This window comes from Lathamus discolor, chromosome 1, assembly GCF_037157495.1.
Source record: "Lathamus discolor isolate bLatDis1 chromosome 1, bLatDis1.hap1, whole genome shotgun sequence".
In the NCBI taxonomy this organism is placed as follows: domain Eukaryota; kingdom Metazoa; phylum Chordata; class Aves; order Psittaciformes; family Psittacidae; genus Lathamus; species Lathamus discolor.
In genome coordinates, this window is record NC_088884.1 from 6,221,146 (window position 1) to 6,244,858 (window position 23,713).

Here is a 23,713-nt window from a genome sequence, read left to right on the forward strand (position 1 = left end):
TCATCCCACTTACCACCACTATCCACTAACAGCTTCTGATAGAGGAGGGACCAGTGGCTGGGCTCTGCTCCCAAGGAACAAGGGATGGGACAAGAGGAACCGGCCTCAAGCTGCACCAGGGCAGGTTTAGATGGAGCTGAGGAACAATTCCTGCCCCAGAGGGTGCTCAGGCATTGGAACAGGCTGCCCAGGGCAGGGCTGCAGGCACCGGCCCTGCAAGTGTTCACACACCGTGGAGACGAGGCCTCAGTGCCATGGGGCAGTGGTGGCCTTGGCAGTGCTGGGGAACGGTTGGACTGGATGAGCTTAAAGGGCTTTTCCCACCTGGTTGATTCTATGAGCCTCCCTGGCAAAGGCAGAGAACATAACTTTGCACCATATGGATGGATTCCATATCCAAGCTCCTTCTGGGAGGGTGATAACCACCAATACAGCCAGTCCCCTGGGCTGATGAGGTGCCTACAGCCTCCCTGCATGCCCTTGAATGCCAAGAGCAGGTCGGTCCCAGAGCCTCTTCATCAGCAGGTTCTGCTATGTGGCCATCAGCCTCATGTCTGATGGGCAAATGAGGAACCTCCCAAGGGGCACTCACTTGCTCATAGACCAGCATCCTCTGGACAGCCCCGCTTCTCCTTGTAGGGAAGCCTCAGGCCGCTTCTACCCTAATTTAGGTTTGCCAGGGCTGACTTGGAAGCGCTGCTCCTGATAACAGTTGTCCTTTATCACTCAGTGAGGCCCCATCCTCAGCTCAGGCATCTGCTGCTGATAACCAGAGATGATTTATCCACGTGTTACCCTGAGTATCTCTATGCATTTCTGTCCATGCAGGGTTTGTTTTCATACTCTGGCCTTTGTGTCAGCTCTTCCTGCTTCATGCATGTGAAGGATGGGAGCAGGGATAACCCCACTGGTTCTGCTTATGCTACATCTACACGTACATCCACACCCAGTCTCCATCTGCAAGCATATCCCTGCAGTGTGAGACACTGGAGCAATGTGGATACAGGCGGATATACTCACAAATAAAGAATTACTCTTGCCACAAAAGTAAGGTACTGATATAAAAGCCAAACGAAACAATGGGCATCAGTAGGAGCTTTCGATATTCTCTATTGTAATGCAAAAAGTTACAGGAAAAAAAGGTGATTTCAACTGAAAACCTTCATTTCAAGGCTATCAGGATGGAATATTTTGCCAATCCAACTTCTCCCCCACTCTCCTCTTTCTTTCCAAGTAAACCCTGGCAGACCCATCCCGTTCTGCAGACGGCTGGAGTGGAACTGCATATTTCAGCAGAACACAACTCCAGCAGAATTCCCTCAACCAGCTCTGTCTCAAAGCTATTCCTGTAACCTGGGGTGGAGAAAGCTCCACCTCTGTATTTGTGTCTGCACAGCTGTGCTTCTCCTCTGTGTTTCTTAAAACAGATAGGAACCAGCTGTGGGATAAGGGCTTCTTTGCAGGAGGTTTAGGCTGTAGCAGTACTGAGCACACAGGGATGTATTTTGACTTATTCTCCAGTTGCAAATGGTTGTTCCTACTCCCCTCCCTTTAATTGCCTTTAAGAGTAATTTGGTAGGAAACAGGTTAGACTCTGAAGTGCCTTGAATGGCTCTTGAATAACCTGGTGACTCACTAGTGTTAAACTCTTCAACATAAACCTCATGGAGCAGCTGATTTGCTCTTCTAACCTGTTCATAATGCAAGTGGAAATGGACATGTAGACCACTCTCAACAAGTGGACCAGCCATGGCCACAAGCAGCTGCTTGGAGAAGTGTAAAGAGCTGGGAAATATATATATAGGGTCCCCTGAAGTGGCTCCTCTGAGTTTTATTCAGCTCAGGGACTTTCTAAACTCCATGTGGTTTCAACATACTCAATAACCCTCAATGCATTTCCCTGCCATCAGTTTGTCTCGTACCCTTGAACGTTGTCCAACGTTAGAGTCAGCTCATGGGCACTTTCAGTTTCAACTTGTTCAGCAGGGCTCCAAGTCACCAGCTTCCTCCTGCCTTCCTTGTTTTCAGCTTTCCAATACCTTGGTAGTGTTTAATTGTATCAGATTTCCAATACCTTGGTATTGTTTAATTGTAATATTGATATTTTCAGCTTTCTAAAACCTTTTCTTTTCAGCTTTCTAAAACCATTTTTTGGTTCTTCTTGATCAGTCTCTGCATTTTCCTGTCTCCAAAGCTGAAACCATCCCATCAGTGAAGAGTGTGTGTGTGCACATTCCTTGAAGAAACTGAGTTGTGTCTTTCCCTCTGCCAATGAAGCAATTTTATCTGGTTCTGCAGAGGATCCTAGAATCATAGAATGGTTAGGGTTAGAAAGGATCCCAGCAGCTCCCTGTTCTCTTAGTAGCAGACCCTACTATTGGTCTTACAAGTGTTTTAATCAGAGACTGAGCCAGAATCCCTATCGTTAAGTTGGGTGTTGCTGTTAGTCCTCACTATGGAACTGCCTGGTGCCTTTCAGCAATGACTCAATTCATTACTGACCCTCTCAAAGGGCCCTTCCCAGTGAGACTTTTCCTTTCCACCTGTCTGTATATGGAAAACAAAGATGGGATTAGAAAAGCTCTTGCCAAATTCATTACCAGTTTAAGAACTCAATCTTAGCTCTTCATAACTAATGTCAGAGCTGCCAACACTGCCTTTAGTGGGCTTGAAAACTGAAGCTCTGCAGCAAGTGGTTTCGAAGAATCAGGTTTCAGCACAGAGGCTTAATAGGAATTATTGGGATTAATATGTATATGTGATGTGCAGAGATCTGCTGCGTGGCTGGAAAAAGGCATGTAGACACATCTGATTTTTCTGGCTGTTCTTGGCTGCATGGGATCTTCTCATTCCTGCACATAACCCTCCTCCCTTATGGAAAAGGATTGGTTTGGAGCTGCCAAAAGCAAATTCATAGCAGTGTCAAAAGGGCATTGTAATGTTATAGCTAGAGACCTGTTCCCCTGCTGAGCTGTGTGGAAGAGATTTGAGCAACACCTTCTACATCTCCATAGATGAAGCTCATAGATGACGACAACTCTGACTGCAGTTCATGGAGTTTTTCTAATGGTCCTAAATCTCTGACAATGATAAATGCTGCCATTAAACCTACATAGAGAATTGTTTTGAAGATGTAAAAGCAAAACACTTCCGAAGGTTGGAATACATTGTGAAAATACATATGGGGCTGAGCTGTGGGTAAAACTGGGGGGTTTACATCGGTCAGATCTCTGGTGAAGGCAAAACACAAGCAAGGCCCAGCTATGTTTGTAGAAGGTGCAAGGAGTGAGAACAGAAGAGCAAAGTGGCTTGGATTATCCAAACTAATCTCCTTTATTTTTCTTCTAAAAGGAATCAATTCTATCTGGAATTGGAACGGCTGGGAAAAGCATCAGTTGAGGCTCAGAGCAGATCGGCCAGCTTGGGCATCTCACGAGCCTCATGGAAGAGCTCTGAAACCTTTCACGAGTTGATTGTGTCACTGGGCAGAGTTTGTGAACCACGTGTATTATCTACCCTAATGCTTGCTGACTGCCTGGAATGAGAGAGCAATTTCCATCTAGTTTTATGGCACTTATTTTCCAGGGATATTTTTCCTAGATGAAAATACAAGTTGGTGGGGGTTTTTAAATGGCTCTAAATACTGATGGTGACACACAGCCTCATCATGTGTAATTTATGGCCTGATGTTTTATGGCACTATAAATGTCCAAGCTGCCTTGAATCCTCCAGATGACTACTTTGGAAGTGCTTAAATGAGTAAGGCTGCCAAGTGTATTAAACTCTCCGAAATCACTTGACACCTCGAATCCTGAAAGAGGTTGATGTCAATGGAGTGTGCTTTAATCTTTGCCTAATGAAGTCTGCTTGTTTGAGAGCCACAAGTCATTAATACATGTGTTACTAATCCCCTGCCTAATCCACAAAATCTTTCCAAATGAGAATAGTCCTGACAAGGCAGACATCTGGGTCAATAGAGTCCTGCTACTACTTGATGAGAGCAGGGAGGAGGAAGCCTTAGCAGGCAAAACCCTCCTTTGGATGAAATCTTTTCTGGCCTCAAAGATAAAGTATGGAGCAAAGCTCAAACTGAGAGGCTGTGCTCCCTCAGTAGTTCCAGTTGTGCACCACGCATGAGATCCCACAGATACCATGTGGCAACAATCTTCAACCCTATTTCTCTTTGATGGGCACTGGGCTGCCCAAGTCCATTTTCAATGGTGTGAACAGCCTCAGTCATTACAAGGGACTCAGCCGTACAGTGAGGATGTGGCCTGAAGCAGGGCAGGGCTTCTGCTCTGACCATCACGAAAGAGGCTGGTTGTACCAACCCCTGTTGAGACCAACGCCTGACTTTGGGATAATCTCTTTATACAGCATCCTAAATCAACTTATGCTTATTAAATTCCAAGCTCTGGTGAGTGCATAAACTGCACAAGTAGCAGTCATCAGGGCTATGCAGCTGGTAGCTTCCTTGCAGAAGTGAAGAGAAGGCGGCACAGGGTGAGTGTGTTGTGTCTCGCTGAAGACCCTTGCTCATGTATGTGATGGTCAAGAGACCATTTTGTGCCTCAAAACAACTCAAAAGACAGAATGAACTGGAGGAAACTCAATGCCTGTTGGTGATGATCAGCATGTTATCGCTCGGGTGAGCATCAGGGAAGCAGAACAAAGTCATGCTCCATGAAGATGGGGATGGTTTCCTGTGTTGGCTGCCCTGAGGCCATGGAGATCAACTGCCCTACCACCAAACTGCCTAGAGACAGGGCTACACTGCCTGTGCCCATCAAAGCACAGCGTTAACTGGGCCTGGGGGTTTACCAGATACCCCTGCCATCATCTGGAACGTGCCAAAACAGCTCATCATGCATGTGGAAGCACACAAAGGAATCTCCACCTGTGGGAAGATTCCAAGAGAACCTGACTATTAGAAGGCAACCATCGTTCAGCTGTGTGGCTTCTCCATCCTGGACCTCAGCAGACTCACTGACTAAAAGGACTTCAACTCACTGACCAAGAAGACATCACTGGATCCATGGGGTGGTGATCCTATCTCATTGGTTTCTCTCCTTTCTGTTCTTCCTCTTTTCCTCCCTCTACTTCAGATCTTTCATAAGAATAAGAACTTGGCAAGACTTTTGTTCCTCCGACACAGCTTAGGGAAGTTTACAATAAAAGTAAGCGTTGTTTGGTTTCAGTCTCTGGAGAGCCTGTGGTTTTTCCCTTGAACCACACAAAGAATGTGGGAAGCTGAGGATCCCCTTGAACACCATGGATCCAGACTGATAAGCACTGCCATTCGAGGAGGAATGCAAGCAAGGAATGTGTGAGAGGCAGGCCTCCTTAGCATCAGGGAGGGTTAGCTTGTGCAGCCCCTGATGAAATCACTGCTGTTGCTCCCAGCTCTCAGCAGGGAATGGAAACCCTGAGAAGGTTCCTTACACAGAGTCTTGGTTTACTTCTTCTCTGGTCTGACCCAGGGGTTCTCCTTTCTCATCTCTGACAGATGGGCTATGTGCTGGTGGACAGTGCAGTACTGCTTCTAACATGGGGTCCAACTACAAAGCATGGTTCCCATAACTATGCAAATGAACAAGCTCCTCTGGATGCTGTCTAGAGCATCCTTCTAGCTCAGAGTCTAGCTCCAGCCACTGGAGAGGTACCAAAAATCAGTGGAAATCTAACAAAGAGGATTACAAGAACTGCGAAAAGGATCCCTGAAGTTGACTGGCTTCTCATCTTCCTAAGATGTTTGCACCAAGAATCCTTTGCCCACAATGGGAGGTTCTTCTCTCTTCTGAGCTGTGGCCCGTGCTGTCAAGTTCCACTTTGTCTTCTCCTCTTGCTCAGCTGATCCTGTGAGGCTCTGTGGATGTGGGTTTGAGGTGTCGTAGGTGAGTGTCCCTAATTGAAATTCATTTAACATAAAGACTCAAGCCTCTTCCAGAGGAAGGTAAGAGTGACTCTGATTTTCAGTCTACTTCTCCTTCTTTCCACTGCCACTTGACCTCCCTTTTACAACAGTGTGGAGTAATGGGGGAAATTAGACACACACGCAAATCCTCCGAGTTATGTTGCAATACTAAAGACATTTTAAGGTAAAATGCAGCTGGATGGAATGAGGTTAACAGGCACAGAATCTACCCTATGATAGTTCCCCAGGCAACCCTGAGACCTTGGCACACACTGAGATAAACTGAACGTGGAACTCAAGCTCCATAGACACATGTTCAAGCTCTGTTAAGTGTTTAGTTTAAGCTAAGCATACATTTAAGCTCACAACCATATACAGTTAGAATTCCAGAGGTATTTAGTTAAGAAATTAAGACTTGTAACAGATAACAAGGACCTCTTAAAGGGTCAGGAGACCTGAGAAGCAACAGTGATTTATGATGGGAACTGATAGCTGGAGAGGCTTTGGTCTTGTAGGCATGCTGAGGAAAACGAGAGAGGAAAAACAGGCCTGAGAAAACCAGAATGGAGGAAAAGCAGACTGAAACCCTCTCCTGAGCAAGTGTAGTTGGGCATTTAATTCATCCCTATGCAGATTAGTTGACCAACTGGTAAAAGGTGGGCTACGAGGAGTCACTAGTTAAAATCAGATCATTTAAATATGCAAAACTGGGGGGGAAGTGAGGGAAGACTCTGAATGGGATCAGTCAGCTGGATGAACTTGTCTTTTCCGCTCCATAAGGATGCCTGTTGGGTAAGAACTTTACTCTGTGCACATTTAATAGTTGATTTTTAGCTGGCTTTATACATTACTCTCACACTTATTCTCACAGTTGGTATATTATTGTCAGCAGCGATCTTCAAACCTCAAACTGTCACGAAATTGCATGATAAAAAATCTCAGTTAAGATTTGTTTTATGTGAGTTTCTGGAGATTCAAGTTAACTTAAAATTGGCTTAAAAACTTACTTTAAAACCTTGTTCAGTTTCTTATGTGTACCCCACATAGGGTGCTCAAATCACCCTCTGATAGGATGTATTGTCCAACGGAGTGCCTGCAAAGAGGTCTGACAGGTTCATCAGGATCACGGGTCCTGGGGTGCTAACCCCCTTAATGTGATATATTGTCCTCAGCAAACATATTTCACTACAGTTGGAATTCAGATTGGTATCCAGTGTTCTACTCTTACAGTGAGTGTGTGTCAGTGGGAACAGAGACTCTGCCAACAGTGTGGGACTGCAGCACCCAGGGAAGGTAATGCTGGGTTTGGGCACTGGTTGACGAGGCAGTGATTTGCTCTTATAGCCTGTGTGTAAAGCAAGTGGAAATGATGTGGATACCACTCTCAACAAGTGGATGGTCCTTCAGCTAGTGCCTCTTGTAACGGGTCTCTGAAACAACGCTTATCTGAAGCTGATGCCTGGTTTGCCAGCTGTAGAGATTTTGAGGATGACATTGCATTCCTGGGATCAGACCAGGGGAATCTGTTCCTGTCAGTGTTTCCACACTGCACATTACAGTAGATCATCAGTGACTTGGCATCACCCAGAATTACTGAGATTCCTTAATGCCCTCAGAAGGGCTGTCCTCTGCTCACAAACAGCAGTGGTTTGCCATGCCTCGAGCAGAACAAGGCAATGATATCAGGACTCGGGAAACTGGGGTGATGGGTTCAAAGCGAAACAAGGGAAGTTCAGGTTAGATCTTGGGCAGTTCTTCCCTGTGAGGGTGCTGAGGCGCTGACACAGGGTGCCCAGAGAAGCTGTGGCTGCCCCATCCCTGGCAGTGTTCAAGGCCAGGCTGGACACAGGGGCTTGGAGTAAGCTGCTCCAGTGGAAGGGGTCCCTGCCTGTGGCAGGGGTTGGAACCAGATGAGCTTTAAGGTCCCTTCAACCCAAACCAGTCTGGGATTCTGGGATTCTGTGCTAAGTCCATGGCTCACTGCCTGCTGCACTGCAGGGATACAGTGCTCAGGAATGCGGCTCAGGCCACTTCAGAATGCAAAAAACAGGTCTTGAAAGACTGGAAGCTTCTCAAACCCAAGAGGACACGGCAGTCTGTGGATGGTTCCTGCAGAAACCTGGGTGCAGCAGAGCAGGGCAGGTCTATGAGGTAAGAGACAGCTATGGGGGACTACAAAGAATTTGTCTGGAAGAGATGAAGTGTATGAACGTCTGCAGCATACTGAATGTCTATCAGCAACTATAAACCAACATAGATGAAATAGTGAAGCAATACAACTTGCTAAACTGTTTAGGTTTGAGCAAAAGTAGAAACTTCACAGTTTTGTCATGTTAAGTTTGCACTGGGGTATAAGAAGCAAACTTAATTCCCTTCTCTTTAGCATAATAGCAGCGCTGAGCCTGACTCCCCTGGCACACACTGCTGTGAGTAAGCCTGGTGTATCAGGTATGCTTGCTTCTCTCGCCCATCCCAATGGTGTGTTTCAAAATAGAAGCACAGCTTCTCTCTAAAACCCTCTTATTTTGTCTCGCAGATGGTTATGTTAAACCCTTTGGGAGTCTTCTGTATCCAGCTTAAAGAGGGGGCATCTGCTTCTCTGATTCGAGCTGTAGGTTCCACTTCAAAAGCTGGGCTTGTGTTTTAGTACCTCTGAAGAATCCATTTTAAATTCGTTACTAAAATACAGCCAAGTCAGTGAAATGCCTTGTGCACATGTGGGGTTTTAATGGGTTTCAAGGAATTCCATCCAACTGCCGCACAGGAGTTGAGATCAGACTGGAGTGAATGTGATCCACTGTAAAAGGCCATTCCAGCATCGCTGCCTGGGATGCCAGCATTGTCGAAGGGAGATCTTTCTGCCAGGTATGTCTGGTCTAAAGGCACACTTCAGCTCGAGAGGAGATAGAATCACAGATTCATAGATTCATACAGTCATAGAATGGTTTGGGTTGGAAGGGCCCTTCAAAGCTCATCCAGTCCGACAATGAGCAGGGACATCTTCAACTAGATGAGGTTGCCCAGAATCACATCCAGCCTGGCCTGGAGTACCTCCAGGGGTGAGATGCTTCCAATTTATTAGCAATGATAAACCATAATCCCCCCTCTCTCATAGGAGCAATGAAGGGAGAGACCCCATCTTCTCCATGGTAGACTTTCCGCAGCAGGAAAGGGCTGAAAAGGAGGAAAATCAAGATTTTAGCCAAGCGGGATACATTTCCCATTAATACCCTCATGGAGCGTGTGTAATCGTTCACCTGGAGCCTTGCTCAAACCTCTGCTGAACCCGAAGTGGGACGTGAGGAACCGTGAGGGCTCCTGGTTGCTTTCCAAGGCAGGGTTTCAGGGGTTAGTCCCTGATGTCTGTCACAGCCAAGGCATCAGCTTTTCCCCAGTACCACTGGAATTGAAGATTCCCGCTGCAAATGGTTTACACAATGGTTTTGTGCTGGGATGCGGCTCAGGGATGGGGGACCACAGCCTGCGAGGTCCCATCCTCTGCGCATCGGTCATCGGGAGATGAGCAGAAGGTGCTTCATCCCTTGTGTGGCTTCACGATGTCACACAGGGATGGCTTGGGCCAGACACATCCCGGGCTGGCCGGGCAGACGGAAAACCCCGTTAAAGTGAGAGGAAAGGGGATGGATGCTGCATGAGGGAAGCCGCTGCTTCATCCATCCTCACATGCAATGGACACCCCAAAGCTCACACCCCATTTAAATCACTTATGTGTGCTTTGAGGGGGTGTCTGAGGTAAATTTGTATGATCGGAGCCGATTTCTGCCCAATGAGGCTTTTATTTTGGGGAGGGAGCTGCTTCTGCTCCAGCACCATCTTGATTCCTGCCTCTGAGGGGGATGAAGACGATGCACCCCCCCCCCCCGACCCCGGGAAGCCGTCCTGGCAAAGGCTTCGCGTTCTCTGAGGAGAAAAGACTGAAGGGAAGGTGGGAGAATGGGATGAGGGGGAGCACAGAGTGCAGGGACGGGAATTCGGGAGAGACGGACGAAGGCGGCCGCGAACCCGCGTCCCAAGCGCCCGCTTCCTCCTCCCGTCCCTCAGAGCCACGGCCCGCCCCGCCCCGCCCTCTTCCCTCAGAGCCCCACCCCCGTCTCCTAGCAACGCGCCCCTCCCGCCGCTCTGATTGGCTGCCGCCGTCACCGCCGCCATTTTCAAACGGCCCGGTTCGCCGCTACCGGTGCTGCCGCGGCCGCCATTGCCCGCCGAGCGCCTCTTTCCCCTGCGCGGTGTGTCACTATGGAGGCAGAGCCCTCGGGCATGAAACCCCCACAGCGGAGACGGGGCAGGACCAGCCCTGGAGCCCGCGCCAGCCGCTCCCCCCCGGCGGACGGCACCCCCGGTGTGGCCGCCTCCTGCAGCCGGTAGGAGCCGCGATCCCCCCCCGTCCCTTGCAGTGGCCGCGGTTCCCCTTGGGTTGTGTGAGCTCCTCGAAGGTGGATCCCGTCGTTCTCCTGTCTTATAAGGGAGGGCTTCCCTCAGCCTGTAAGGCTCTGTATGCCCTCCTGCCCTTTAAAGTGAAACCGCGGCAGGTTAGGGTGGATTCCTCACCCTTCTGGTTGACACGGGACATTCCCTCCCCATGGCTGTACGGGGCCCTCTTCTATGCTCAGGCGTTGGAACAGGCTGCAGGCACCGTCCCTGCAAGTGTCCACACACCGTGGAGACGAGGCCTCAGCGCCATGGGTCAGTGGTGGCCTTGGCAGTGCTGGGCACGGTTGGACTGGATGAGCTTAAAGGGCTTTTCCAGCCTGGTTGATTTCATGATTCTATCTTACAGGGAGAATTCCTCTCCTTCAGTCTATAGGGGATCCCTTGCCCTCCCTTATAAGACAGGAGAATGACAGGATCTGCCTTAGGAGATGGACACTTACTTCCTTCCCCCTCCCTGGTTGTATCCTATAGGATATCCTCTGTATCCTATAACAGAGGATGCCCTCAAACCCACCCTTGGTAGCCTTTCCTTCCTGTCTAAGGTGAACATGTACCTTGATATTAACCAAGGGGTCCCCTGCCCCCCCATCTCACACATTAAGAGTGAGGACAGGGCGTTCTTCAGGCCAAAACCGGTTTCCCTGCCCATTCCTGCCCTGCAAGGTGGAGAAGCCGCTCCTGTCTCCACCCCTGGGTGCTGAACCACCCCTGGGCTTGAGTGCAGAGGTTTTTCCCCTGTCTCTTGTGGGGGTGTCTGGCAGCTGCCTACAGTTTGGGAGCAAGAGGAGAGGATCCTTGTTGTTCCTCGGGGTAGGAATAATTTGGAGATGCTGTTGTTTTTACATCCAATTACGTTGGATCATCTCCCTCACCTGGGCATGGGGAGACCCTCCTCAGCTCCAGTGTAAGCCTTGGCTTTTACTCAGCCTTTTAAATCCCTGTGCATGCCTTTTATTGCTGTTACTTTGATGTATTGAACATGGGAGAAACTCCCAAGACCACCCGGTGAAAGAAACTGCTACTTCTGAAGTGAACCTGAAGCTCAGCTTATCTGCTTTGACCCCAATCATGTTACCTGGATGTGTTTATAAGCAGCTCCTGCACTATCAGCACCTGACCCTGGAGTGACCCATCTCCTGCTCATTCCTATCTACACAAGCCCACATTGATCAGCAGAGGTTTGTGTTTTCTGTTGCCCTCAAGGTTAGGAAATTACTTCTCCAAGCATGCAGGTGATGTAGAAACCACCCAGTTTTGACAGATGTGGCTCTGGTTACCTCAGTTTCTACCTTCAGGTGCTGTATTTGGGCATGGTTCACTCCTAGATGTGACCAGGGTCTTTTCCTTCTTGTACTGGTTCTTTATGCCTGATTTCAGCCTGTTTGCAGCCCTTTGCTTCCCTATGTGGCAGCTACTTGGGTTGGAATGGCGAGGGGTGCTCCTGCTCCTCCTCCAGCTTCATTTGTGCCATTGGAATGAGTGAGAAGAAGGTGCTTGTTTTGAAACCCAGTGAAATTCTCCACAGGAGTGGATGTTCTCTCTTAGGTGACTTAAAATGGGACAAACATTGAGCTCAGCTTTCTTAATGGCTGGTTTTAGGAACCATTGTGTGTTCTGGATGGCGGAACACTTTAAGGACCTTTTAAAACCAAGTGTTTTCATACAAACATAGAAATCATCCTGAAGATCAAATTGTAGCTCCCTAATCACTACACTTGCAAACCAGGGCATAATTGAAGGCTTCAGTGATGAAACACTGGCTCAGGTTCTGGGATGGTCACACATTCCTTTGTGAGGCTTGTCTGTGTGGAGAGGCCCAGGGAAACTGTGCTAAAACTGAGTGTATGCAGATAAGACATGTATGTGTTAAACCTTCAGCTGGAGACTCACAAGCATGATGATGCTAGCTCAGCACCTAGATATGGGTATGTGGTGTAGATGGAGCAGTTCAAGAAGTCACTGGCTTGAGGCCAGTTTAATTGGAGATGGCTTCTGGGAGGACTCTGGTCCAAAACCTTTACATTTAGGTCAGGCTGCTCGGAGCATTGGCCAGGTAAGCTTCACAGACCTCCAAGGACGGAGATTTTCTTACATCTTTGGGTCTCTGTTCCAGAGTTTGACCACACTCATTGTGGGAGGAAATATTTTTCCTTCCATCTATGCAAATAGTCCATGCTGCAGCTTGTGTATGGCACCTCTTCATTCTGCCGTGTGTGCCCAAGAAGGGTTTGTATCTGTCTTCTCTCTCCTCTCTTCTTAGACAGATGAAGACAGCAGTGTGATCCCCCTTTGCCATCTCTCACCTGAGTGAATCTGCTCTTGCTCTCTTCTCGCTCATCCTGTGCTCTAACATAGCCCTGTTTGCTCTTGGCTGGGCATGTTCCAGTTGTTTCTTGTACTGGGAGGCTTAAAGCTGGATCCGGTACCCAGATGGGATCTCACAGATACAAACTGGCACCATTTGACCTGCTTGCTGTGGTGTTGGCACCCAGTAACACAGATCCAACCATCTTGATGCAAATCACTGATAACAGAATTCAGTTGTTTAATCCCTTCAGCTGTTGTGGAAGTGGCAAACTAGGACAGAGGGACAAAACCTAGAAGCAGTTCTGGGGGTTTTTAAACCACTTTACCTGCTCTTTATTCACAGTGCAATCATCTTGAATGTGCCCAAATTCAATTTCAAGCTTTCTGCTCAATTCCTGAGCTTTAAGCCAGTGTAACCTTGCATGGGCTGGTATAGTGATAGGACAAGGGGTGATTGGTTTAAACTGAAACAGGGGAAGTTCAGGCTGGATATGAGGAAGACATTCTTTACTGTGAGGGTGCTGAGGCGCTGGCACAGGGTGCCCAGAGAAGCTGTGGCTGCCCCATCCCTGGCAGTGCTCAAGGCCAGGTTGGACACAGGGGCTTGGAGCAAGCTGCTCTAGTGGAAGGTGCCCCTGCCCATAGAAGGTGCCCCTGCCTGTGGCAGGGGTTGGAACTGGAAGAGCTTTAAGGTCCCTTCCAACCCAAACCATTCCATAATCCTATAGGTTAAAGTGTGATTTAACACTTGCTAATGGTGACTGCATTTATCCACCTGCAGTGGGCAGGAACCATACTTTACTTTCAGGGCTAAGACAGGCAAAAGTTCCAACTGTTTGCAGTGTCTGTGGTCTGAAGATCCATTGTGCTGCACAGGGCACCCCTTAACAGCAAAACCATTAGCTGGGGGGTTGAATTCAGCTGGGCCTCCAGGAGAGCCATATGGAGCACTTAATGAAAGGCCCCTACTTCCAAAACAAGGACTTTTGCACTAGAACAAGAACGTATTTAAACATATGGAGAATAAATTACCTCACTCCCCTGCTAATTTGTCTTAAGCTTGTGAGTGTGTGCACACATGATGAAAAAGTTTTTTGTCTCCAGCCCTGGAATGTGACCCTGGAGGAGGAGCCCTCTGCTCACCAGCCTGATTTTAGTCAAGTATCAGTCCAAGCAGAAAGGGAGCTCCAACTGCAGCCTGAGGCCTCTGGCTGAGAGATTCTGAATGCACTAAATACATTCAGCAGTGTTTGAGGGAGAGGTAATATCCCTTATTAAGCCTGTCTTCTTGCAGACCCTGTCTTGTTTTTGTGTACCCTTCGACTCTCACAGCTACAACATTCCCGAGTAGTCTCAGATCTGCAGCTTCAGTGAGGGTTTTTTATTAAGTATTAGTTTGACTTTCATAGGAAGCATCAAGTTTCACTTCTGTGATGCTGGAGAATTCCTGACGCTTCCAAAAGAGGGCTATGTGGCCGGGGAGGTGTGAAAGGATGTGGTTTGAGAGAGAGTATTTGTAGTCAGCCTCTTGTCTGTGTAATCCCAGAGTTGTGGCTAAAAAGAGAAGAGACAGTTGACAGCATGCTGGAGACGGTGACTTCACACAGTTATGAACAGGGACTATTTCTTCTGACAGTTCTAGTCTGGGGACTGCTTTAACATCTTGGAATGTTCCATTCTTCCCTTTCCTGCACGGCAATACCCCTGTGGCTCTTGCACAGCAAGACTCAGGTTTAAGGTATAAACATGAGGTAATTGCTTGTTGAACAGTGGGAGAGGAAGCTATAGAGTGTGCCCAAAGAAGAGCAGCCCTGAAGGGGGTTCACCAAAAATACATTCTCCCTGTTGCCAACTAGTTTCTGACCCAGAATCAGACAGCATTCCTGGCTGCTGGATAAGCGCTTCTCTGAACCTTGTTTCCCCCCAGCTCTGGCAGGTAGAAGATGACATAAAGATTGCAGGAAGGCTTCTGAAAGAGATAAAAGCAGCTTTGTCTGGGGGGTTGTTTGTAATCTTATTCCCAGCTCGATAGTTTATCTAGTCTGCAGGTGAATCCAGGTGAAGCCGGCAGCTCAGGGACGTGTTATCACCTCTGAGGAAACACAAATCGGTGAGTCCTCTCTCCCGCTGCAGACACACCGCCGACACGCTGCCTACCCCTGGCTTGCAACTCGCATACATCTTATGCCAGTTTATGCATGAGCTGGTGTTGCTCAGGAGGAGCTTCTTCCAGCTGGGATGGCCCAGGAGACGTGTGCCCTAAACCTCAGCAAGCCTGGAGCTTCCAAAGGTGTTTTTATCTTTATCCAGACACAACTGTTCTCTCTATCTGCAGCTTTCACGTTACAGACACACCCTGAAGTGGTCACACATGGTTGGATTCCTCCTGTGCTGAGCTTCTGAGCGCAGAGATGGGGTTTCACACATACAATTAAAGCCCTACCTCATACTCCCCTTCCCAAGTCTCTGCATCTCTGGTAGTGCAGAGCCACAGTTCTTTTCAACTGCTGATCCTATGACTCTCAGGCTGTGCTGTGCCTATTCTGTGATCTGTTGGTACTTGCTCAGCATCTGGGGTCTCAGACCTTGTAGACAGTCACTTTGGGAGTCTCTTCCCACTGCAGATAGCTCGTCTCAGCTGACTGTACATATTCATGTGCTTGTAAATGTTTTAATTGCAACCATTACTTCTCAGTAGTTATTCAAATGGGATTAATCCCAATTAACTGGCTGACTTTGTATGGAAGGCTTAAAGGGTTTATGTAGGCCATTTTAGGATGGAGGGTGGAAAAGATGCTCAGTTGTTGAGTTGGGTGGTGTCACAGTGAGCCCCTGAGCAAAAGGTGGTCTGAAGCAGACTGACTGGTGTTGACTTGAGAAAGCCAAGACAAACAGCTTCTGTCTGGTGTCCTCAATGGATAAGGCTGACAAAGGAGTAGCAGATGCTGGAGAAGAGCTGAGTCTGGCTTTGTTTTCTCACAGACGGTGCAACTGTGAACCTTTGCCAAGAGGTTCCCCAAGCCAGCTCTATCCCTGCTGCTTTACTTGCAGCAGCCCCAGTCACTGTGTACCTGCAGGGTCAGCTGGTTTTCCATTAAACCTGTACCCCCAAAAAGTGACAATTTACAGTTAACCAGCAGCTGGACCACTTTTCCCTATGACCACAGGATTGCTGAGTTAGGCTTGCAGGGAGGAAGAGGAAGGATGGCCTGTTTTGATGGCAGCCTGCAGTCACGCTGGAGAGGGGTTATGTGAAGCATGACCTTTCACTGCAGCCTGTGCAGGAGGTTTGTCAAAAGAGATGGGGGGGGGGGGGATATAAGGCAGAAGTTCTTCCCTGTGAGGGTGCTGAGGTGCTGGCACAGGGTGCCCAGAGAAGCTGTGGCTGCCTCATCCTTGGCAGTGTTCAAGGCCGGGCTGTATGGAGCTTGGAGCAAGCTGCTCTAGTGGAAGGTGTCCCTGCCCATGGCCGGGGTTGGAACTGGATGAGCTTAAGGTCCCTTCAACCCAAACCATTCTGTGATTAAGAGGTTTGTTTCCGTAACAGAAACAGGAGCAAGAAGCTGATTCTCCACTCAGGAGAAGGATGGGTTTAAGGCATCTGAGAAGAGAGTCCTTTTTGGACTGTATGTTTACCTCTTCTTTTATAAAGAAGCTTTCTAAAGTCTTTACTGATCACCCACTTGTTCTGCACAATCTGCTGTGAACTCAATTGGCTTTTATTTAGTCACTTTACACCTTTATCCTATTTCAAGTCAGTTGTTTGTTGGCCACTGACCTAACACTCTGTGTGAAGGCCAAGTGGTTCTGATGCTGGTGGCTCTCTCTTGCCTTTCTTCTCCCTAATTACGGCTCTTCTGAAATGAGTGTTTGTTTGCTCTTGATGTTTGTGGGGATTAAAGCCTATATTCCGTCAGACTTTCTTGGGCTGGTAAAACAGTAATGAAGAGTGCAAGCATATTCTTTTCCTTCCTATTATCACATCAAAGTTAGCACAAAGGGAAACTTTTCCTCCACTGAAGAAGGTAGCTATTAAAATGCATCACTTGAACATAATTGGAAGCTCTGGTGTAGCTCTCAGAAGATGTTTAATGGCTCTCACATTACCACTGGCTTTTATTCCAAAAGCAGCCTCTGAGTGTCTGGGTCTGAGTGTGTTCAAGGCACAGTAGGTCTAGATGCAACCACTTCAGTGTCTTTCCAAATGCACAGCTCCCAGAGTGTCCTAAATTGGGTGTCTGTGTTTCGACTGTAAGAGGATGCTGATACTTTGGCAATTGCTTATAAAAATCAAATAGTGGTTTGGGGTTTAAGGGTTAAAACCTCCACTTATGAACTTCATTACTTGTGCTTCTCCTCAGCTTCCCTTTGCACAAGAACTCCACGATGTTTTAGCAACCAGGAGAGAGCTACAAGTACCCTAAATCTGAGAGGCTTTACACTCATTGCAGTGCTCCAGCACTGCATTTTCTTCTTCTATAGACTGTTTTTCTGTGAAATTGCTAGTATAATTTTCAGGTCATCTTTCTCTTTCCCTATACTGAGTGTCAGAGGGTTTATTAAAATCCAGTTTATTAATATCCTGCAAGCTGGAGTGAAATCCTTACCTTACTGGGTACCTATTAACTGCTGGTGCAGGAGAACTGGGTACCTATTAACTGCTGGTGCGGGAGAACTGTCTTGTACCTGGTATTTTTCTGCAAGGGACTAAGGTGTGAACATACCTGAACATACACAGCTCTGGAAATATTCCCTGTTTTCTTTTTGTTAGGACATGAAAAATGTGTTAAAACAGGCAGAGTAAATTAACCAAGCTGAAGTATAAACTTCATATACTTTCAATGGCCTCTGAACAAGTATCTCTAGGAAATAGTAGTGCCTGTGGAATGCTCTTCTACCCCCAGCGTGCTTAGAGTGTTTCTTAGTGCTTGGAGATACTGGAAATGGATGAAGAAGGAAGTAAAGATCTGTAAAATCATTCAGACCTTGCTTTTTCTAAGCTAAAGTACTGCTGCTTCCCCAATCTACATGGCAAGTGCCACTAGCTGGTCATTAAAACCTTCCAGCAGTCTCAACATCCCTCTGTGTGAGTGCTGGTTGTGGGTAACACCAGGCTCTTCATTACTCTATGCTGATGATAGCTTGCGTGTTATTGTCTTGTAAACCAGAAGCCATCCTGCACTTAGCAAATAATTGTCTTCACTCATAAATCATTATCCTCAACATCAAGTTGGTTCAGCTTTGCTATTACTGCTTCCATTCATATTTACAGGGCAAGCTCATCACCAGTGCCTTGCAGGGTGCTCCTTCAGATAAGTAACTTATAGTGGATGAAGGTATAGGATATTACTGCTGAGCTCAGCTAACTTTGGTTCTGTGAGTCAGAAGATAAGGACAGCATCATAGAATGGCTTGGGTTGGGAAAGACCCAAAGGTCCATGGGCAGGGACATGTTCCATTAGAGCAGGTTGCTCCAAGCCCTTGTGTCCAACCTGGCCTTGAACACTGCCAGGGATGGGGCAGCCACGGCTTCTCTGGGCACCCTGTGCCAGCGCCTCAGCACCCTCACAGGGAAGAGCTTCTGCCTTATCTCCAACCTGAACTTCCTGTTTCAGTTTGATCCCATCACCCCTTGTCCTATCACTCCAGTCCCTGATGAAGTGTCTTTCTCCAGCATCCTTGTAGCCCCCTTCAGGCACTGGAAGCTGCTCTGAAGTCTCCACGCAGCTTCTTTTCTCCAGGCTGAACAGCCCCAATGTTTTCAGCCCGTCTCCATACGTGAGGTGCACCAGTCCTCTCATCTCTCCTGTAAACATAGGTCCTTGATGATGGCAAGGGGTTGGGACTGGGTGAGCTTCAGGTCCCTTCAAACCCAAACCATTCTATGATTCTGTGCTAGCGAAAGACCGCTTATATCTTTAAATCTAGCACGGACCTGGAACCACATGATTTCCTATGGACATTGGTTGTACTGGGAAGTTGTCATTACTGCTTGAGTCTCTGGTCTGCAAATCCTTTTCTGTTGGGCTTTTCAGCAACACCTTTCTTTGAAAACAACTAACTTTTAAAAGCAATATGACCTCACTGAAACTGATAGCAAAATTCCAAGTAAATTCACGGATTTTTCCATAGTATTCCCGGATTTTACCTTAGGCTGCTTTGTACAATGGATTAATTTCAAGTGCTCATCAACTTGCCATGGAAGCTTCCCATCTCAACTGACTTGTAAGGATTTCCTTCCTGGATACTGGAAAAATCACATCCTTACCGTTGTTCCCTGCTATCAGTTGGCTGATGTCACTTGTTGCCTTCTTTTTTTCCCTTTCCTCCCCTTCTCCTCATTTCTTGTCAGTATATTTTACACTTTCATTTCTGCATCAGCTTTAAATCTGGTTTCATCTGTGGTGTTGCTGGAAGAAATAGCAGGAAATGTGGCTTCTGGTAAATATCAAACCACTGCAGCAGTGGAACTTAGAGGAAAGCTTGGAAATGCCTGAGAAAGGAAAGCAGAGATAAGGCAGCCCTGACAATAACAGATGGAAGGAAGAGCTCTTCCCAGAAAGGAATGTGATAGTGAGGAATGAACAAACATGGGATGAGAGAAACAAAGTGATTCTATGGCAGTTTCCCTAAAATATAATGTATAAGTGGGGAGGAAACAGCTGCTGAGGTAAAGAGTGAATGAGAATGGGAAAGCCCCTTCCCCAGTGTAGGTCAGTCAAAGACTAGACAATGTTTAAGCTTTATATGGACAATTCCCAGGGAATCTAATGGAATTTGAGTGCTTGTATTCCTTTATACTGGAAATATTTGCCTGCTTTTTGAGTTAAAAGGTGTGGACATTCAGAATACACTGAATTCTTATTTAAATCTCAAGATTCTGCTCACAAGTGATGGGTATTTGTGTTTGCATTGGAGCTGTTAGTGAAGACTTTGTCTCTTGTGTAATGTGGGTTTGTATTTAGTGTGATGTCCCTAACAGAGGAGTTGGTACCCTGATCTTGTGAGACCTCACCTGGAGCATTGTGTGCAGTTCTGGTGTCCTCAACATAAAAAGGACATGGAACTGCTGGAACAAGTCCAGAGGAGGCCACGAGGATGATCAGGGGACTGGAGCACCTCCTGTATGAAGACAGGCTGAGGAAGTTGGGGCTGTTCAGCCTGGAGAAGAGAAGGCTGCGTGGAGACCTAATAGCAGCCTTCCAGTACCTGAAGGGGGCCTATAGGGATGCTGGGGAATGGCTGGACTTGATGAGCTTAAAGGTCTTTTCCAACCTCGTTGATTCCATGGTTCTATGTCTTCACAGCCACCCACGGGCAGTGTCCATTCAAGCATGACTTTGTTACCTCCTGACAATCCCTGAGCACAAAGTCTTCGGGCATGATCTTGGGAATTAAGTTAATCTTAAAAGCTAACCCATGTCACACTATTATCATACCCAATGAGCTGGAAAAAATAGCTGGTGAACGTTTGTGACATGCTTCCAAATAGGATTTTAAGCTGTCATTATGTTTGTCCTTCTCAGCTGCACATCTTCCTCACTTATAGAACCCCAGACTGGTTTGGGTTGGAAGGGACCTTAAAGTTCATCCAGCTCCAGCCCCTGCCACAGACAGGGACACCTTCCATTAGAGCAGCTTGCTCCAAGCCCCTGTGTCCAACCCGGCCTTGAGCACTGCCAGGGATGGGGCAGCCACAGCTTCTCTGGGCACCCTGTGCCAGCGCCTCAGCACCCTCACAGGGAAGAGCTTCTGCCTAAGAGCTCATCTCAGTCTCCCCTCTTTCAGGTTAAAGCCATTCCCCTTGGCCTGTCTCTACAGTCGCTGATGAAGAGCCCCTCTCCAGCATCCTTGTAGCCCCCTTCAGACACTGGAAGCTGCTCTGAGGTCTCCACGCAGCTTCTCTTCTCCAGGCTCAACAGCCCCAGTGTTCTCAGCCTGTCTCCATACAGGAGCTGCTCCATCCCCTGATTGTCCTCGTGGCCTCCTCTGGACTTGCTCCAACAGCTCCATGTCCTTCTGATTTTGAGGACACCAGCACTGCACACAGTGCTGCAAGTGGGGTCTCCCCAGAGCACAGCAGAGGGACAGGATCTCCTCCCTGAGCTGCTGCTCACACTCTGGGGGTGCAGCCCAGCACCCGGGGGGGTTCTGAGCTCAAGCGCACACTGAAGCTCAGTTATGTTCAGTTTCTCATTGACCAACACCCCCAAGTCCTTCCTTTGAATCCCATTTTATTGAGGCTACCTTTGAAGTCTTCCCAGAAATCAAAGCAAGGATGGAGGCTGTTCCAGTGACCCTAACAGGGAGGAAAGAGGCACAGATTATTTCAGACCTCACTATGAGATGTTTGCATGTATCCCAGGTGGACAAGGCAATGTCTGTGTTCCTTAAGCATGACCCCATGCTTGTCACACATTCTCCGGAAGGACTTGAAGAGCAGATATCAAGTGCATCTGTGCAGCCACAGGCTTCATGCTGCAAGCACCACTCCTGCTCCATTTGATGGTTCACTGTTCACCTTTAGTCTTGATCTTCATTTCGGTAAAGCCAAAGAAAATGCAGACTTCAACAACAACAAAAACAAGGCATAAAGCCAACAGTGTAGTTAGAATTGCAAATCCAGGTGGGGCCCACCTTCTGTGGAGGAGTAGTAACACCCTTGGCTGAAGTTTCCTGCATGTTTTAGCAAGCAGGCCAATACAGGCAGTAACACAGCATGAGTTCCTATGGAGCTGGCTTCTGCTTGGATTCTCTGATGTCTGATGTTGAGGTGTAACAGTTAATGCACAAAGCTGAAAGAGCAAGGCTTAAAGAAAGGCATGTGGAGATTGAGTTCTTGAGCCTGGGTGTGGAGGGCAGGTCTGTTAGGGATGGCATGAACAGGGTTATCTGCCCTTTGGGGCCTGCACCATGATCCTTGGTGGCTGAGCATGATTTGCATCAGAAGTGCTTTGCTCTTCCTACAGCATAAGGGGTGGCTGAGCAGCAGGAGCTGCTGCAGGGGAGCTCCTGGGACTCTCTTCCATATGGAAGCTGCTCAGGCTTCTTCCTTTTCCACTCCATCTTTTTCATGTGCCTTCCTGGAGCACTGATACCCATCAGAAGCTTTCTTCTTGCTGTGTCCTCCTCTGTTGGAGCACACAGAGGGAACTCCAGAGGATAAAATAAGGGATTCCAGAGTCACTGCTGGCTCAGACGGAGCTTTATGACTCTTCTGTCCCTTTAGGAGCTGCCAAGCCCACAGTGAAATCCTCTCCCTCTAGGTGTCACCACTGCATTGGGAAAGGGATCTTTCCCTGTCAGCTCAAGTTTCAATCTGAACATTAATATTTCACTTCTTTGAGCTTAATATTTACAATAAATTGACCAGTTGGGGTATATTCGGGGTTAATTTCATTTAACTGAGTCAATATTTAGTGCTTCTCCCCCTTAGGATGAAAGGAAATCATGACTATTACAGGCTGCCTTTTCCCTTTCCTGCACTGAATTAATATTAGTTCTCTGCTAACCATGTCCTTTTCCTAAACCATTTAAACTCAGCTTAAAGGTGACTTTGGAGGGGAAGAGGTGCAAGCAGGGGACCCAGAGCACACGAGCACATCCTGGCTGCCCTGGGCTCCCAGCATGTGGGTGGCCTGGGAGCATTCATCACCTGCATCTTCACTTGAAAGCTCCTCTGCAAAGTTGTCTGGGTGGTTCCAGGTTTGTTTCTGAAGAGTCTTTGGCATCAGAGAGACCACAAAAGTCTATTGCATAAAGTTACAATTAAGCTGCTTTCCCACCCCCACATACATAAAGGTCTTTGTAACTGCTTTTGTATCTTGCTCAGTGAGAAGTCTCAGTGCTTAGCTTGGTTTAAACCTCTAGATACAAGGGTTTGAAGTGATTTCATTCCCATGGGTGACTTTTAATAGAATCACAGAATCCCAGCCTGATTTGGGTTAAGAGGGACCTTAAAGCTCCTCCAGTTCCAACCGCTGCCACGGGCAGGGACACCTTCCACTAGAGCAGGTTGCTCCAAGCCCCTGTGTCCAACCTGGCCTTGAGCACTGCCAGGGATGGGGCAGCCACAGCTTCTCTGGGCACCCTGTGCCAGCGCCTCAGCACCCTCACAGGGAAGAACTTCTTTATATCTAACCTGACCTTCTGTAATGCCAGTTGTGTTCATGACTCCCTTAAAGGAGTTTGAAACCATCACCCAGGGCACTACAAAGGGTGCTCATGAGTGGTCCATACTCAGAGTCCTTGGCAAGTGACATTACCATTTGCTTAAGGGACTTTGCACCTCATCCAGTGATCTTTCAGAGCAGCAGCCCTGAGCAGCTGACTTTGCTATAACCCATTTACAGAGGGGTCAGCTTCAATCTCAGCAGTTCTCAAGAGATTGATGCGGATCTGCTTTTAAGCAACATATCTATTAACCACAACCCAGCCCAACTTCTGCCTTGCCCTCCTAGAAGGCTGCAAACTGCTCGTGGTGTCAAGTCCCCTTCCCTAAGGTGATTTATCTCAGTCAAATGAGTTTGGTGTTTTAACTTGTGCTACATCAAGTTAGGAAAGAAGCTGCTCTGTGTAGTAGGTGAAATGTTGAGATACACAACATTGGCTCTTCAATAGTCGTTATCGACCTAGGTTTACACATGTAACACTGTGTTGCTGCTTATTCCAGCTGATTAATGTATCTGCTACTCGGGTTTTGACATTCATTTTGATTTGTTAGTGATTGTTCAGTGCTTTGTAGTCCCATGTAGAGGAGCTGCTGCAATACTCATTCACACACCATAAGGGGGCAGATCTGAGATGGTGCTGGAGCCTAAATCCATTTCCTTTTGCGAAGAATTGCTTCAGGATAACCTTTAAAAGACACACAGTCATCTCTGTACTAACTGTCCAAGAATGTTCTCCTGAGCACGAATAACCACTGCTTGAGCCTAGTGAGCATTAATGCTGGGTTTCCTGTGGCTGTGCCTAGCAGACTTTCTCCTCTACAGACTCCACATTCCTTCTGGAGAGGTGCTATTTTCCCCTTGCACTGTG

At 47.6% G+C, this 23,713-nt stretch overlaps 1 protein-coding gene across 1 annotated transcript in view; it reads left to right on the forward strand.

The window, feature by feature from the left end:
- Positions 1-10,121: 10,121 nt before the first annotated feature.
- NET1 (neuroepithelial cell transforming 1) overlaps positions 10,122-23,713 on the forward strand; it is a 56,683-nt gene continuing 43,091 nt past the window's right edge. Inside the window, exon 1 of the mRNA XM_065673994.1 lies at positions 10,122-10,296. Coding sequence (XP_065530066.1) covers positions 10,172-10,296 — 125 coding nt within the window. The 5' untranslated portion in view covers positions 10,122-10,171. The remainder of the gene's footprint in view (positions 10,297-23,713) is intronic.